General features: G+C 40.7%; 2 protein-coding genes across 2 annotated transcripts; both read left to right on the top strand.

Moving 5' to 3' along the window:
• Positions 1–46: 46 nt before the first annotated feature.
• rpgrip1 (RPGR interacting protein 1) lies at positions 47–9,866 on the top strand. The gene is given in 32 exon segments (XM_063900771.1): positions 47–389; positions 853–972; positions 1,067–1,120; positions 1,260–1,380; positions 1,539–1,744; positions 1,843–1,927; positions 2,017–2,157; positions 2,403–2,508; positions 2,734–2,757; positions 2,847–2,993; positions 3,072–3,145; positions 3,500–3,720; positions 3,828–3,931; positions 4,156–4,206; positions 4,291–4,470; positions 4,616–4,733; positions 4,915–5,078; positions 5,177–5,507; positions 5,754–5,899; positions 6,059–6,278; positions 6,281–6,290; positions 6,491–6,606; positions 6,787–6,974; positions 7,528–7,584; positions 7,682–7,866; positions 8,003–8,057; positions 8,184–8,250; positions 8,418–8,512; positions 8,645–8,834; positions 8,918–9,002; positions 9,138–9,265; positions 9,413–9,866. Coding segments are annotated over 31 exon segments (3,966 nt in total). The 5' UTR covers positions 47–389; positions 853–884; the 3' UTR covers positions 9,622–9,866.
• A 281-nt stretch (positions 9,867–10,147) lies between these two features.
• LOC134876051 (PC-esterase domain-containing protein 1A-like) lies at positions 10,148–15,921 on the top strand. Its single transcript, XM_063900891.1, has 10 exons — positions 10,148–10,280; positions 10,763–10,844; positions 11,202–11,281; positions 11,466–11,698; positions 11,894–12,044; positions 12,495–12,741; positions 12,961–13,017; positions 15,069–15,116; positions 15,343–15,486; positions 15,630–15,921. The coding sequence occupies exons 1-10, from the start codon at positions 10,275–10,277 to the stop codon at positions 15,770–15,772; spliced, it is 1,191 nt and encodes a 396-aa protein (XP_063756961.1). The 5' UTR covers positions 10,148–10,274; the 3' UTR covers positions 15,773–15,921.
• Positions 15,922–16,233: the final 312 nt, after the last annotated feature.

Genomic DNA, 16,233 nt, shown 5'->3' on the forward strand with positions numbered 1-16,233 from the left:
TTAGCACAGAGAAGGGATTAGCCTGGAAGCAGATGGAGCCCTGAGGCACACTTCAGAATTGAGTTGTGTGGAGGTATTATACACAGAGTACTGTACTCTCGCAGGTATGTCACTGAACTAAATGCATGCACACAATCAGTGATTGCAAGTCCATAGTCTAACACTTGAGAATTACTGAAAGAACGTAGGGGTTTGGAAATCTGTATATCTGTGGAGAAAGAGCTAAATGGGGGTTGGGGAAGGAGGAAGGGATGAAGATGGATTAAAACTAAAATCATTCAAGCACAGGGCGGAGACATGTAGGAGCCTACATAAACACCATACCAAAGCAAGGACACTACACATCTATTTACCAGATGTAAATCCTCTTTGATGATCAGCAGACAAGGGTGAGTACAATGCCTTTGTTGTTATAGATTATAATGTTGATGTCTGGAAGAGGGAATACAAATTACCTGTAAGATCTCCATGTAGACCTTCAAACAGCAAATACATGTAGGAATTGCCTCGTGCGGCTTTTAACTTAATTGAAAGTGATGCTAAAACGGTTGGTGATGAAGTCCTCTCTGGGGCTTGAGCTGATTTATATACATACCTTTTTTTTCCTACCTTTTGTCACTACCTGTATTTAGCAGTATATCTGTATGTGTGTAACGTAAGGCACTAGTTGGATCCTGTTTGGCCCCATGGTCGGTAAACTAGTGAATAATGATTTTAAGGCTCCAAATGGAATTATTTTTTAGTTTTCTTTCTTTCGCTGCACTTACAACCTTTCAAATAACCACTTTTAATCCACGCTTTAGTTTTTTTATTTACCTGGATATCAATATAAGAAGTTTGCCGTCATGACAGGAGCTTTCTGATAGTCTGAGTGGAGAGGTGTGATGTCGACAGTGATGGATGAAACAGCCACGGATCTCCCAGTCCGGGATGTGGGGCTGATGAGGGGGGGACTGATGCCAACTGTCCCAGGTTTTTATAGTATAATGCTAATATTAGAAACAAATATTCATTCTCAATATAAAAAGTATATACAGCCTTGTCTAAAACCAAATGTTTTCCCCAGATACTCTACGTGATGTCAAGACATGGAAGAAGCATCATGTCACAAAGACGAAAGGTAAAACCAATTTACAAAACTCCTTTCAGATGTTGTTTTCCATTTTCCCCACAGTATTTTCACTTCCTTTGGTCTTCTAAGTGCGGCATCATAAGAAAATAAATATTTTTAATATATTTATGGCTTACTCGCTCTTTAGCAGATCCTCAGCGCCTGTTTCGGTTTCCCAGAGAGCACCTTGAGGACCTGTGTCTCAGACTGCAGGAGGAAAACAGCGTGCTAAAACAACACACGGGAACACAGGAGCAGAGGCTGCGCAGGTGATAGAAACACAAACATATATGTAATAAATGTACCAAACACCTGACATTTGGGGAAAATGGATCATGTCCATTTTGCAGCTCTAGGGAGTGATTCAAATAAATGCACGACTGAGAGAAGTCCACTAATATGCTAATTGAACCTCCTCTTCTCTCAGGATGTCCACCAGACTGATGCGTCTCCGTCAGGCCCGTCATGGGTCCAGTGGTGTGAAGGAGAGGGACATGGAGGAGACCATACAGGAGCTGGAGGCCCGAGTGGCCATGTTGGAGAGCCAGAAAAGCGTTCTGCAGAACAAACTGAGCCTGGCCAAGCAGCACATTATGGACCTCGGGGGACGCACGCCATACAAGTACAGCAAAGGTGTGTGTTGCACGTGAATATAGGCCAGGTGCTTCCTCTTACATCTCTAAACTTCATCTCTCTCTTCCTCTTTTTGTCATGTAAACTTATGGAGATAGAGGGTGGAGTCAGGAGGGCAGCACAGACCGCCCCGGCCCGCTACGGCCCCTCGCTGGAAGACACCAGGGCGGAGATGGAGAGATTGTGAGTACAGATGTTTTTTCACCTCTGATCAAGTCATCGTTGGTTTTACTCACCCTCATGACTCCACCCTCCACGTGTCTCCCTCCCAGCAGGTGCAGTGTGACGGAGCAGGTGAGGGCGGCAGAGCTGGAGCTCACTGCCAAGGCACTCAGAGACACACTGAGGGAGAAAGAGAGGGAGATAGACGACACTGTGAGGGACATGAGGAAGAAACAGGCTGACAGACACAGGTGGATACAGCAGACATACAACTAGAATCTCTCTGCTGTTTAAGTTGCTCAAATGAATCAATGATACTCTGAATCAGGAGAACTGTTTTGCCACAGTCAATGCTCAGTCAGCCAACAGGAGAAGAAATCCACATAAAAATATTTTTCTCAGTAGAATATTGAACTGTTCTTTACACCACTAGCCAATTGTTATGCGTGTACAACAACCATGTCAACTAAACCTTTGAATACTATCGCTTTTTCAGAATAACTATCAGAGAGAATGTGGATCAGATCCGTCTTCAAAAGCAGCTTTCTGACAAGAGCACCACCCTGAGAGTCACCCAGGAGAAGTTCAACGACCTGCAAGAGGTTAAAACATCACATTTTTTTCTATGAATTAAACCTGGAAGAAAATATAAATGCTTTTAGACTGAAACGAGTATTAGATCAACAGGAACTTAAAAACTCCGAAAGAAAACCATTCGGATAGAAAATGGTTCATCCCCAAAAAATCTCACCTTCATTTAAGTGCTTCTGTATAAATGGGTCCTCTGAAGACTAAGGTGTAAATATGTATTTCTTCTTTCCTTCCAGGCATATGAGATTCAGCTGGAGGATGTAAGTGCTCCTTTACACAAAAAGTTTTATGAAATGAATAGTCTGATTCTTCTCATGTTATCTTTGAGTGTGCCATGTGTTCAACCCAGACTCAGAGGTCACTGACGGAGAGTCAGGGCGCTCTGCTGGTGAAGGTGGAGGAGCTGACTGAACAGCTGAAGCAGGAGAGACAGAGAGCTCTGGAGCTGGAAGGACAACTCAGCACCACTAGCCTGTCTTTACATACCGTGGACAAGGTACTGCATCTGTACCTACATGCATAAATAAAGTACAGAATATCAGCTTTAAATAAATGTCTATACTTTGTGTTTCAGCTTCAGGAGCAGATTTCAGACCTGGAGGGAGAGCGGGATCTAATAAAGGAAAACTATGACACTCTACTAGATAAGTGAGTGGTTAAGTCTTCTAGGATCTGCAAATCAATCTAAAAAAAATATGTAATGCATATTAACAAGGGGATTAGATATGTGAGACCTTTTATTTATGGTAATTGAGATAAACAGCAAATTCATTTTGATGTGACAGTTAATGCAAGTTGCCATTCAGGATAAAGCAAACCATGACTTGAGATAAGGATTACACCAATTATATATGCTGTATGTCTTCTTTTACCTGACTGTATTTACTTTACCTTACTTATTTGTATAGGTTAATACCAAGTAGGTTTTTAGCTTGGCAGTTTTTAGAAGAGGAGTGCAGTACAATGACTTCTGGAGTTTATCTGTACCCTTTTCCTTCCTAGTACTTTATCTGTGCAAAGCCACCCTGATGGTATGGTGGGACAACATAGAGAGGTGAACCAGAGGAGGGAGGAACGTGGGGAAAACATCGACAGCAAAGACATCCAGAGACTAGAGGAAATGCTGCGGGAAGAGAGGGGGGAGAGAAGCAGGCTGGAGCTGGAGAAGGAGAAACTGAGGCGAGAGAAGGAGATACTAGAGGAGAGGAGGGAGCGAGAGAGAGGTGGGAGCAATATAGAACTTGAAGGATACTTTGCATTCGATTGAAATTAGACCCTTTAGTTATTTAAAATGTTTTCTGTTTTTTGTGTCCTGTGTTGTTCCACTTAGAGTTTTCTGGGTCGAGAGATGAAGATGAGCATCTGGAACACAAGGTTCTGCAGTACAGAGAGCAGATTTCTGTTCTGCAGGACAAACTGGACTCTGTCACCATGGTCAGAAGAGAGGAGGAATATACATATTTTAGCTTATATCGTCAGTGAAGAAGTACTTTGACAATTTCATTAAGAGAAGTAATATCACTGTGTAGAATACTACGAATGAAAAGTATAAAGAAGAATAGAATGAAAATACTGAGCTAAAATATCTGAATTGTTTAGTAAAAGTTACATCTTACTGCTGCATTCCCTGGCTCACTTAAGAGTCTTCTCTCTTGCAGGTATTTGACATGAGTGTTGAGGACCTCAGTGACACTCTTTTACAGATAAAGGTTTGACACACTTTTCTACCTCTGCTTTAAAAGACAAAATAAATCACTTTTAAACTTTATAGCATGCTTTCCCTCCAATTTCAGGCATTCAGGATGCAGCAGGAGAGCAGGGCGGGGCTTGAGTTCCTCTGGGCTGATGGGAAGGAGGACGATTCGCCTCGGGAGCTGGCAAACATCCAGGCTGTACATGCTGAGACTGTGCTGGAGTTACAGAAGACCAGGAACCTTCTCCTGTTGGAGCATCGCATAGGCAAAGACCTGCAGGTACACACACCTACACAGAAAACACAACTGTCACAAAAATGTTGACAAGAAAATGGTAATCAAAACATTTGAAGTTTTCTTTACATTCTTTCTCTTCAAATTTTAACTAAACTTTTCTTTGATCAAACTTTGCTTCCTCCCCAAGGAAGAGCTGAAAACAGTTAACCAGAAGATGGGGAATGAGAGGGAGGAGATGAGGAGGAGGCTGACAGAGAAAAACAAACTTCTATCCAAAAAAGCTCTTCAGATCAATGCTTTACAAGGTCTGAACCACAACAACAATCTTCGTAGTCACACCATTGGCAAATGGACCCAAAATATTTCCTCATGAGTTACTTCTGTGCTGTCTATCTCTGATTGATAGCAGGCAAAGGTGTTAGCAGAAGAAGTGGTTAGTTAACATCAGAATCTAAAATTACTTTTTTCTTTTTTTATAAATTAAAGCTCAGCTGAAAGAGTTAGCATACAGCCCCAGAAACTTCAAACGGACTGTACCACTACAGTACACCTGGCCTGCCGGACACCAGGAGTTGGTAGAGCCCATTGATGAAGACCTGTCTCATTCTCCGATGATGCCTGGGGAGTCACTGTTGGAGATCCACCTTAAGGTAAAAAAAACAAACAGGCATTATATTTGAATGAAATGTTTGTTTCTTTCAAATAATAGTTTCTCATGAAGCTGAGATCTGTTGTTTTGCTCCTCCAGGCCGCCACCTTCACCCCAGCAGGGCTTCGTACCCTTGGCAGCGTCTGCGGGGAAGACATCGTGACTTTCTGCACCTACACCCTCTTGGACTTTGAGGTGCACTCCACCCCTCTGGTGTCAGGCTGCCAACCCGAGTACGGCTTCACGTCTCGCTACGCTCTGACAGCCCGAGATCTGGGCAGGCTGGGGGGTCAGGGGTCAAGTGTCAGAGTGGAGCTCCACCAGGGGTTAGGAGGGGTCCGGTTTGTGACTCATGGAAGCGGGCAGATGTCCCTCATGGGTGCCATAAAAAGAAGAGGGGAGTGCGTTGGTGGACGTGTCAATATCACGGGTGAGTAATGTTGTATTAGGAAAAGTAATTTAGAAATGAACCATAAAAATGTAATATATATTACTTGTCTTTGCGATTATTACTATTGTGTATTTTATATGTCCATTGATTTACCTTTATAGATAAATTACCTGAAATTGTGTTGGAAAGTTCTTATTTATTACATAATCCACCATGTGTTATATTTCAATTAAGTTGATAATTGAATCTGCTACATTCCTAAAAGTATATCTGTCCTTCTCCAAGACTCCGAGGGTGCGTTTGTTGGTGTTGTGGATTTCTGGGTGCGCCTGTTTGATCCTGCAGGGCCCGACAGAGCCTCTGACCGGAGGACCGCGCCACAAAGGAGTCCGGGGCTCGTCTCTCTGGGCTGGCAGGATGATGGTCATCAGGTAAAATAGGGGGACATTTCTCCCAACTTTTATTTTTTATTTTACTTTTTTATAGAGAATATGAAAGTGTCCTTACCTCATTGTGAACATTTTTCATTTACAGTCAATACAAAGACTTTTCACTGTGAGGTATGTGGACTAAGTTCCCTCTTTTTGCAGGAGTTGTATGACTACGGTGGAGGGATCCCCAATGAGTTGGTGGTAGTCCTGGATCGCTGTGTGGGCCTTAACTCTCGCTGGCCTGGTCTTCTCCCTGATGCCTACCTGACATACAGGTTCTACGACCTGCCGCCTCACGTCTCTCAAACTGTCTGCTCTTCCGCTGAGCCAGTGTTCAGTGACACCACCAGTTACCCACTGGCAGTATCAGCTGATGTGCTGCTTACCTCAGGTATGATGGTGTGGAAATAGAAAATATATGCTGGGAGTTAAGATCATATCAAAGAGGGAAATTACTCATTTTTAAAGAGCCTTCTTCGTTGCGGTTATTTGGGATTGTTACCAAATAATTTAAATCCGAAGTCCTACATAAGGTGCTGCTTTAGAGAATTAATGCTAAATATTGACATCATTTTACTCCATTATGTCCAGGTCCAGCAGTTTGTGGTTGTACGTGTTTGATGACAGCGATGACCAGATCCCCCCGGCCTACCTGGCTAAGACCCCCATCCCACTGCGAGCCCTCGCTACTGGCAGGGAGATCAGAGGTAAGGGTATAAAAGAAAAAATATGCATTAGTCATCTGCATTTCCTAAAGAAGGCATTGAATAAGATACAGGTGAAGCCAACATGTTATTTTCACTTACTTACATCACACTTTAAAACCAAAGCTACTTAATCAGAAGTTTCTATATGTTTTCTTCACTGTTTTCTTTCTGTCTTGCCAGGTGACTTTGTCCTGAGGGATCCAGCGGGTGGACCTCGGGGCATGGTTAGGGTCTTGATAAAATGGAAGTTCCCCTACCAACCATCGGCGGACACTGTGCTGAGCAGACAGCACAGAGAAATGGAAAGCACTGACAGGGATGAGAGGGGCAGAGAGGAGCCAAGGCCTGTAGCCAAGCCCAGAGCAAAGGTGATATTTAATCTTGTCAAAAGTTTGGGAATTATTAACTACATAAAAACCTCACCTACTTGTTGTGTATTATATCTACAGTGGATCCTACTTTATTCTCACAATCAAATTAAACTTAGGTAAATGAAAATCTGGTGATTTCGGCCAGAAATCATAATACATTTATTGTTTTGACTTTAACATAGCTGAGAATAGGACTTATTCAAAATACATTTTAAAAACAACAAATAAAGGATATTTTGTCATGGAGTGATAATGTTTATCAACCAATACAAATGTCATGATTCTTTTCTCCGGAATACATGTTTTTTTTCCCTCAAAGATTTACCACTTTTATCTCAAAGAATATCCAGGGTTTTTCTTGTAAATGTATTACTATAATCTTGGATCAGATCACTGTGGAATTTATTTATTTTGTGGCCCAAAATATTCTGTCATACTTTGATGTTTGACCCCTTGAAGATCAATGTGTATATGCTAAAATAAATGATGTTTCCAAAGATATATTCCTGTTCTATAGCTCAATACCTGTTCTTCTGTGTCCTCACCAAAGACTCAGTTACTTGAGGAAGGGGAAACCAAAGCAGTGCACAAAGAGACTAAAGCTTTGGTAATGGTTTATGCACACAAAGTAAACCATGTTTTTTCCTGATAATTTAAGCATAAACTATTACTCTTACATGTACAGTATATTTGTCTGTTGACAGGCTCAACCTCCACCCGTGAAACAGAAAAGCTCGCAGAGTATACGGCTACAGCAACCCATCTCTGTGAAACCACTGGACACAGACAAGAAGAGATCCACCAAAAGGTCACCCGACCTTTACCACGACACACCGCATCTGACGCCTGAGCCAAGCCCGAGTACGCCTTCCCTTTTGGCAACCAGAAAGTATGGTTTTTTATAAATATTCTCATAATTATTTTGTTATTGTAGAGCTTGATCATATTGATGTAGTTTTATGATTTGTGCGGGAAAACAGATTTTCAACAGATTTTAATTGTATTATATTCTAATCCTATTTAAGATCTTCACCCAGCACCCCGTCGAAGACAAGCTCTGCCAGTGATGCTAGCACTCAGGTAAGAGCTAATTGTGTCTCCAACAGTCTGCTAAACATATCTGTTGGAGTCATTTTCACAGGAAAGAAATCTCAGTATAGAAGGAGACACGAGTAATATGAGATCATATAATTGTCTTCTTCTCAGGACCTTCTCTCTGTAGATCAGCTGTCCATGGATGAAGAGGAGAAGGAAGAGGAGAGGAGTGAGAGTGGTAACTATTCTAATTCAAATAATAGGTCCTTACAGCTGCTTCTTTCATTACTTTAGAGCCTCACGCTGCTATGGTTTGAATATTAAAAGAATGATTATAATTGTTTTCATTAAAAAATGAAATGAATTCAGTTCTTCCTCATGTTTCTTTCTTTTGTGACTGAACAGATGCTAAAGAACTCAGTGAAGCCCCAGATTCTTCAGATTCAAGCTCCTCAACAAGCGACATTATCATCAAACCACAACGAAGAAACAGGAGGAAGGTACGGACAAAAGAAAAGAAAGATTTCAGCATCAGTATTCTGTTCTTATCATGTCTACATCCTGGATCTAGTATGAGTTAAATATGCTGCTCAGATGTTATGATATAAATAGCTGACTGTTTTTTGCTTCAGGGAGACAAGCTGAGAGTGGAGATTCTGTCCCTGTCGTTTGAGCCGTCCTCACACGTGGTGAAGGACAAGTCAGTGCAGCGTGTTTATGTTGAGTATCGCCTGCTGGGCGTCCCGATGGAGACGACAGAAACACCCATGTCCCTCCGCAAACCCAAAAAGGGAGAGGAGATTCACTACAACTTTACACGAGGTAGGAGCAGAAAGGCTTTGTGTATATTTGTTTCTGAAACTTTTGAATTATTTTATACCCTTTTCTCTCTCGTTGTCTCTTAGTGATTTATGTGGATGGTTCACAGTCAGCTCCACTCAGGCAGTATCTCTACACCATGTTGGAAGGCACTGACCCCAACCAGGGCAGGTAGTGTCATGTTTTTTTTTAGGGTCGTTTGCACCTTAAATTCTGAGAAAATTCATACTTTTTTGTCTCTATTTTATGGCATTTCTAGACCCAAAGACCAAAACTTAAGTGTGTATGTCTATTTGTCTTGACAAGGTTAAGGTTCACAGTAGTCAGTGAGCCGATGGATGATGAAAACGAGTGTGTGGACGTCGGACATGCTTTCCTGGACCTAAAGGAGCTACTTCTCAGTGGAAATGATGTCAACGAACAAGAAATTGAAGGTAAGCACGTATTTGTATCATATTTTGATTCTCAAAATTGTGTTAAAAAATGAGCATAGACTGCATAGAATTGTATAGCATCACATAAAAGAGCATACACTTCTCTGACAGTCTGTCTGTCTGTCCCTGTGCTTCTTTTTCCTGCAGTTGTGAGTGTGGATGAAGACAAAGAGCCGATAGGAAATCTAAGAGTGTCTCTGGAAGCAGCAAAAGCTCTAAGTGGGATATACCAGGAGTTTCACCAGAAAATAGAGACCAAGAAAGAAGATGACACTGATGATGAAGAAGAGAAGCAGGAGGAAGAGAAGAAAAAAGATGAAATATTGATAGAGTATGATGTTGATAGTGACTTCTGAAAGCCGTCAGTATGAGATTAACAGAGAGGTTGTGTTTTGTATGGAAGTGTTTTATTTCATTATTTTAAGCTTCTGCTTCAATACTTCCCAAAGAAATTTAAAAAAAGTTACTGCAGAATACAACACAATTCAACTATGATACTTAATCAAATCTGCAATTATTGGTAAATGCAATAGTTAAATGTTTTAGATTTGGTGTATAATCTGTCCTTCTTAACTTGATAAATAAAGCATGCAGGGTCCTAAGCAACTTGTCACTTTATCTTGTCTACTGTTTTTCTGTTGTCTGTTTTGTTTTCCATTTTCTCTAGTTTTCTGAACAATTTATTGAGTTGCAGTAAAATAGAAGTACAATATGGTTAAAAAATGTAAATATATGTTAATGTTGTCCTGCTTTCGCAAGTAAGAATATTTATTTTAAAAAGTTGTCATTCAAACTTTAAAACGTTGTGATAGATTATTTCAATAGTTTACAGGCGGATTAATACAGATAATAAAAGTGTTACTATGAACAATAATATGAACACTGTACCCTATTTTCTACACCGTTTCTTTCTGAAATTAGCCTCGCGAGACATCAAACGCGTGCATTTACGACAGTCTTTCAATGCATCAATTTGAAAAAAACTATTGTCATCAAAAATAACGAGAGAATGGTGGTAAGACTTCTTTTTTTTAACATTCCTTGGTTAAACATGGTTATAATGCTAGAAAATATGATGTTTTTCGAAATAGTCTGAGTTAACAGTTATTTTCAAAGTAGAGCATGGGACCAGCTAGCTAACGTTAGCTTGAACCCCCCTAACCAACCACTAACGGCTAGCTAGTTAGCTTCAACTGCTAAATTATTCTACAACTTGCTCCAGAATTTAGCAATGGTGAGTATGTTTTAACTAAGGTTAGATCAACGTTAAAACCAGTCCGTAAACCTTCGACTGGCTGTATTGATGTGCCAATGTAAGCTAACAGAAGCTTAAATCCACCGTTACCGTTACTAATAAATCGTGAACTGCATGTTCAAGGCCTCACGTTAGTCCAATGTAAAGACTCTTGTTTCGTGAGTTAATGCGGAGTTAGGGACATCTCACTTTCCCAGTGTTGTAATGAAAATAACAAACTTGTTTGGCTTTGTAATTAACAGAAGGAGATGATGAAGTGTGTGAGCCACCAGCAGGCCAGCCAGCTGCTGCATAACAAGTTCATTTTGGTTCTTGGAGACTCAAGTGAGTAGTTACTTAAATGCAACATGTCTCGCTTCAAATAATGTTTGAAGTAAATAGTATGTTATGAGGTTCGAAGCTCGAAATTTAAGTAGAAAAAGAGTATGAAAGTGCATTGCTCTTAAACGAACCATTCAGGTCAGCAAGTCAATATACAATGTCAATTAACTTAGGGTATTACAGTATGTCATAACGTTGTTGATTATCGCGATAACGGGATCACTTAATACACATTAGATTGCACTCAGTTGTGTCTTTTTGTTGCTTTGGGTATGCTGTTTAGGTGCACAGCTCAACATTTCTTATTGAACACAAAATACGTCAAATGTCAAGTTTAATTCTCTGTCTCCTCCTCCTCAGATCAGAGGGCTGTGTACAAGGACATTGTCCTGTTGTTGCAGAAGGAGAAATATCTCTCTTTAAGACAACTGAAGACGAAGGCAAGTTCAAACACTCTACATACTAAAAATAATGTGAAGAAATTCCATATTCAAATTTTGTTTTCTTTTCATTTTTGTCATCAGAATTGTTTTCAGTGGCTCTAAGGCCAAACTATGTAACTTATTTTAGTTGTTCATCATGTAGGTATCTTGTGTGTCATTCTCTTATATCTTTGACCTTCAGGGAGAGATGAGCTTTGAACAGGACTGCCTGGTGGAAGGAGGTTGTATGAGTAAGATGCACAATGGAACAGGGTACAGGGAGGTCCGGCAGTATCAGTCCGATCACCACCTGGTCCGCTTCTACTTTCTGACCCGCATCTACTCTGACTACGTGAAGAGCATCCTAGAGGATTTCCGCCTTGGATTGAAACCAGATGTAGTCATTCTCAACTCCTGCGTTTGGGATATTTCAAGGTGGGTAGGTGAAAAAGTTTGTAGTAATCGTAAGGGTTACAAAGTCTTTCTCCTACTTGGTCTCAAGGATATGATTTGTGTAAAAAACATCTGAATCGGTTCCCTGGTGCAAGATGTCATTAAATGTCTCATGTTGGTTTGTTTAGAGTGACTTTGTTCTTCATTGGTTTGTCTTTATCTTTTTAAAAAACGTAGATACAACTCCAGTTGGATTGATATCTACAAGGAGAACCTACACAAGTTCTTTGGTGAGCTGCGTGAGATCATGCCAGAGGAAACGCTGGTGATCTGGAACATCACCATGCCATTAGGAGACAGGATCAAGGGTGGTTTCCTGGTACCAGAGGTAGGTTATCACCACTGAAGGAATGTAACTTAGTACATTTACCCAAGTACTGTACTTGTGTATATCCCCTTTTTTTGCAACTTAATGCTTCACTGTATCCCACAGTTAGGGATTGTTGTTCTAACTGCAGTACCACAGAGACTCTAAAGACATATGATGATTTATTAGAACATAATGCATTCCTGTAAATTGAAATACCAAACCGTATATATAAAAAGTAAAATGAGCAAGCTTTTAATATCTACAGCAGTAAGATGAAATGTGCCCATTATTGCCGCATAATAAATGAATTCAGAAACAGCGTATAATAGGCAAGAACTGACAAGGAACACTTGAATACCTATAAGTGTTTACAGCACGACTTGAAATGAACATTCAGACTTGTTGGGTCTCATGATTCCTCTTTATTTTGCTTTTTTGAATTTTAAAACTCTCCATCCTCCGCCTCAGATTGAGCAGAAGGCATCCCACTTGCGTTATGATGTGATCGACGCCAACTTCTTCAGCGGGACTCTGGCTGACGCCTATGGGATGGATACGTTGGACCTCCACTTCCATTTCCGCTTCTCCCTGCAGCATCGCGTGAAGGACGGAGTCCACTGGAACGCCCTCGCCCATCGCAAGATAACCTCTCTGCTGCTCCAGCACTCTGCACAGGCCTGGGGCGTTATCCTGCCCTGTCCACTGAAAACTGTTGGTGAGGAATATCACACTCATATGATACTGTCACACAGGACGTGCCAAGACAGACTAGAATAATGGAATGTAGTGTTTTACTGTACCTTTTAGTTCTACAGATTAATACAGATGTCAATGCCATCTTTTGAGCTGTTCCACTAAAATATGCTTTCAAGACTTTTTTTTTGTAATTTAGTTTATTTCATGAATTAGGTTGACATGAGGTTGTTGTTTTCAGAACATACTGAGATTACTGCACAGCAGCCAACCAATGGAAATGCTACCAAACCTGGAGGTAAGATATCGGCTGATGATGATGTTGTGGATGATCAGATATATTTCTATTCATTGATTTACAAAGAGCAAGCAAATGTGGATAAAAAATGAGTCACTATATCGCACAATCTTCCAAGATTAAGAACTGTTTTAGGCTAATCATTTAAATTACAGATTTTATATATTCTATTTAATGTACTGTATTAAAGTATTTTTAAATTCTGTTTTAGATTTCTAACTTGTAGGATGATTTAAAAAAGCATTTAATAAAGTTCACTAAACAGTAGTCTGTTAACTTTAGAACATAAAAAAGGCTTCTCTGAAATTGCAGAGACCCTGAATACAGTGGGGCAAAAAAGTATTTAGTCAGCCACCAATTGTGCAAGTTCTCCCATTTAAAAAGATGAGAGAGGCCTGTAATTTTTATCATAGGTATACCTCAACTATGAGAGACAGAATGAGAAAAAAAATCCAGAAAATCACTTTGTAGGATTTTTAAAGAATTTATTGGTAAATTCCTCGGTAAAATAAGTACTTGGTCACCTACAAACAAGCAAGATTTCTGGCTCTCACAGACCTGTAACTTCTTCTTTAAGAGGCTCCTCTGTCCTCCCCTCGTTACCTGTATTAATGGCACCTTTTTGACTCGTTATCAGTATAAAAGACACCTGTCCACAACCTCAAACAGTCATACTCCAAACTCCACTATGGCCAAGACCAAAGAGCTGTCAAAGGAGACCAGAGACAAAATTGTAGACCTGCACCAGGCTGGGAAAACTGAATCTGCAATAGGTAAGCAGCTTGGTGTGAAGAAATCAACTGTGGGAGCAATTATTAGAAAATGGAAGACGTACAAGACCACTGCTAATCTCCCTCCATCTGGGGCTCCACGCAAGATCTCACCCCGTGGGGTCAAAATGATCACAAGAACGGTGAGCAAAAATCCCAGAACCACACGGGGGGACCTAGTGAATGACCTGTAGCGAGCTGGGACCAAAGTAACAGAGGCTACCATCAGTAACACACTACGCCGCCAGGGACTTAAATCCTGCAGTTCCAGACGTGTCCCCCTGCTTAAGCCAGTACATGTCCAGGCCCGTCTGAAGTTTGCTAGAGGGCATTTGGATGATCCAGAAGAGGATTGGGAGAATGTCATATGGTCAGATGAAACCAAAATAGAACTTTTTGGTAAAAACTCAACTCGTCGTGTTTGGAGGAGAAAGAATGCAGAGTTGCATCCAAAGAACACCATACCTACTGTGAAGCATGGGGGTGGAAACATCATGCTTTGGGGCTGTTCTTCTGCAAAGGGACCAGGACGACTGATCCGTGTAAAGGAAAGAATGAATGGGGCCATGTATCGTGAGATTTTGAGTGAAAACCTCCTTCCATCAGCAAGGGCACTGAAGGTGAAGCGTGGCTGGGTCTTTCAGCATGACCATGATCCCAAACACACCGCCAGGGCAACGAAGGAGTGGCTTCGTAAGAAGCATTTCAAGGTCCTGGAGTGGCCTAGCCAGTCTCCAGATCTCAACCCCATAGAAAATCTTTGGAGGGAGTTGAAAGTCCGTGTTGCCCAGCGACAGCCCCAAAACATCACTGCTTTAGAGGAGATCTGCATGCAGGAATGGGCCAAAATACCAGCAACAGTGTGTGCAAACCTTGTGAAGACTTACAGAAAACGTTTGACCTCTGTCATTGCCAACAAAGGGTATATAACAAAGTATTGAGATGAACTTTTGTTGTTGACCAAATACTTATTTTCCACAATCATTTGAAATAAATTCTTTAAAAATCCTACAATGTGATTTCCTGGATTTGTTTTTCTCATTCTGTCTCTCATAGGTGAGGTATACCTATGATGAAAATTACAGGCCTCTCTCATCTTTTTAAATGGGAGAACTTGCACAATTGGTGGCTGACTAAATACTTTTTTGCCACACTGTACATGATGGCAACACTGATTGCACAGAAAATGCCCTCCCTGTTGGTGTGCATCTGAAGCATTGTTTTCAGTTCTTGTGCATGCTGTTTTTCTGATGTTTTCTAATGCTTCTGCTGCTTTTTCAGTGGCAAAACGTTCCTTTTACCAGGACCAGCAACCCAACAATTTTCTGGGTAAGATTTTGAATTTCTAACTATTGCCTGTTTTTTTTATTTTCTGTTTGTGAAAAAATTAAAGCTGCAATGATTTGTAGACAGAAAAAAAGTGTGTTTTTTCAGCATCTCCAATATGGCATTCTTCTGATTCCCTCTGTGTTTCATCATATTAAGTTAATATATTTTGGTTTTGAACTGAAAAAAGTGTATATATTTTCTGCCATATCCATGGTCTATTTGATAGATCGACTACAACCAATGGGAAGTTCCTACGACCGCTACAGGCTGGATCCCTGGAACGATTCCTTTGGTTACATAAACATGGAGAACATCCCATCACCGCCGCCGCCTCACCTGTCCTTCAACAGACATTGGCACTTTAGAAGCAGTAAGTTGGTCGACTGATATTAATGTGGAAGAGGGACCAAACATTTGTATGTATTTCCAAGACCAAGTTATTTGAGGGTTTCCAGATCTAGTTCCATAAATGTAAAGTCTTTCTGCTCTGGAGCTCATTAATATGTTCTGCAGGTGACTACTTCAGGCCTCATCACCATGTGGATACCTACTACGAGCCGCACCATCAGTACGTGATGAGGAACAGACACGCCATGCACGTCACCTACGCTCCCTACCCCCAGCACAGACCCAGTGCAGGCCATGCGGGCCAGTAGTACTGAGGCAGGCATAGAGATTTAGATTCTTTTTTTGTGTACATTTGTTCAAATTTCATGTTGGTGTTTTTTGTCCTCTGGCATGAAATGTAGATTTTAAATAGATTTAGAATTTTAAGAATTTTTATACTATACTGTTCCTAAATAAAATGCATCACTTATTACAGTTTCTTTATCAATATTGGTTATTATATATGTTATACCATGCTGTGTTAACTGAGTGAGTATTATTTACACAGGTTTCCCCTAAAAACCAAAGAAATGTTTTCTTACCTGTAGTACTATTTATCAATCTAGATTATTAAGGCTCAAAAAATGTCTCCTTCCAGAAATCATGATGCATTCCCTTAGTTTCATGCAGCAGCTATTTTGTTTCCGATGAACTACCGTGGTTTTTCAACTTACGATCTGATAGACCTCTGATGGTGCTTTTCCATGATTCTTTGGAGACACTATCAAAA

This window comes from Eleginops maclovinus, chromosome 14 (genome assembly GCF_036324505.1).
Source record: "Eleginops maclovinus isolate JMC-PN-2008 ecotype Puerto Natales chromosome 14, JC_Emac_rtc_rv5, whole genome shotgun sequence".
Lineage (NCBI taxonomy): Eukaryota > Metazoa > Chordata > Actinopteri > Perciformes > Eleginopidae > Eleginops > Eleginops maclovinus.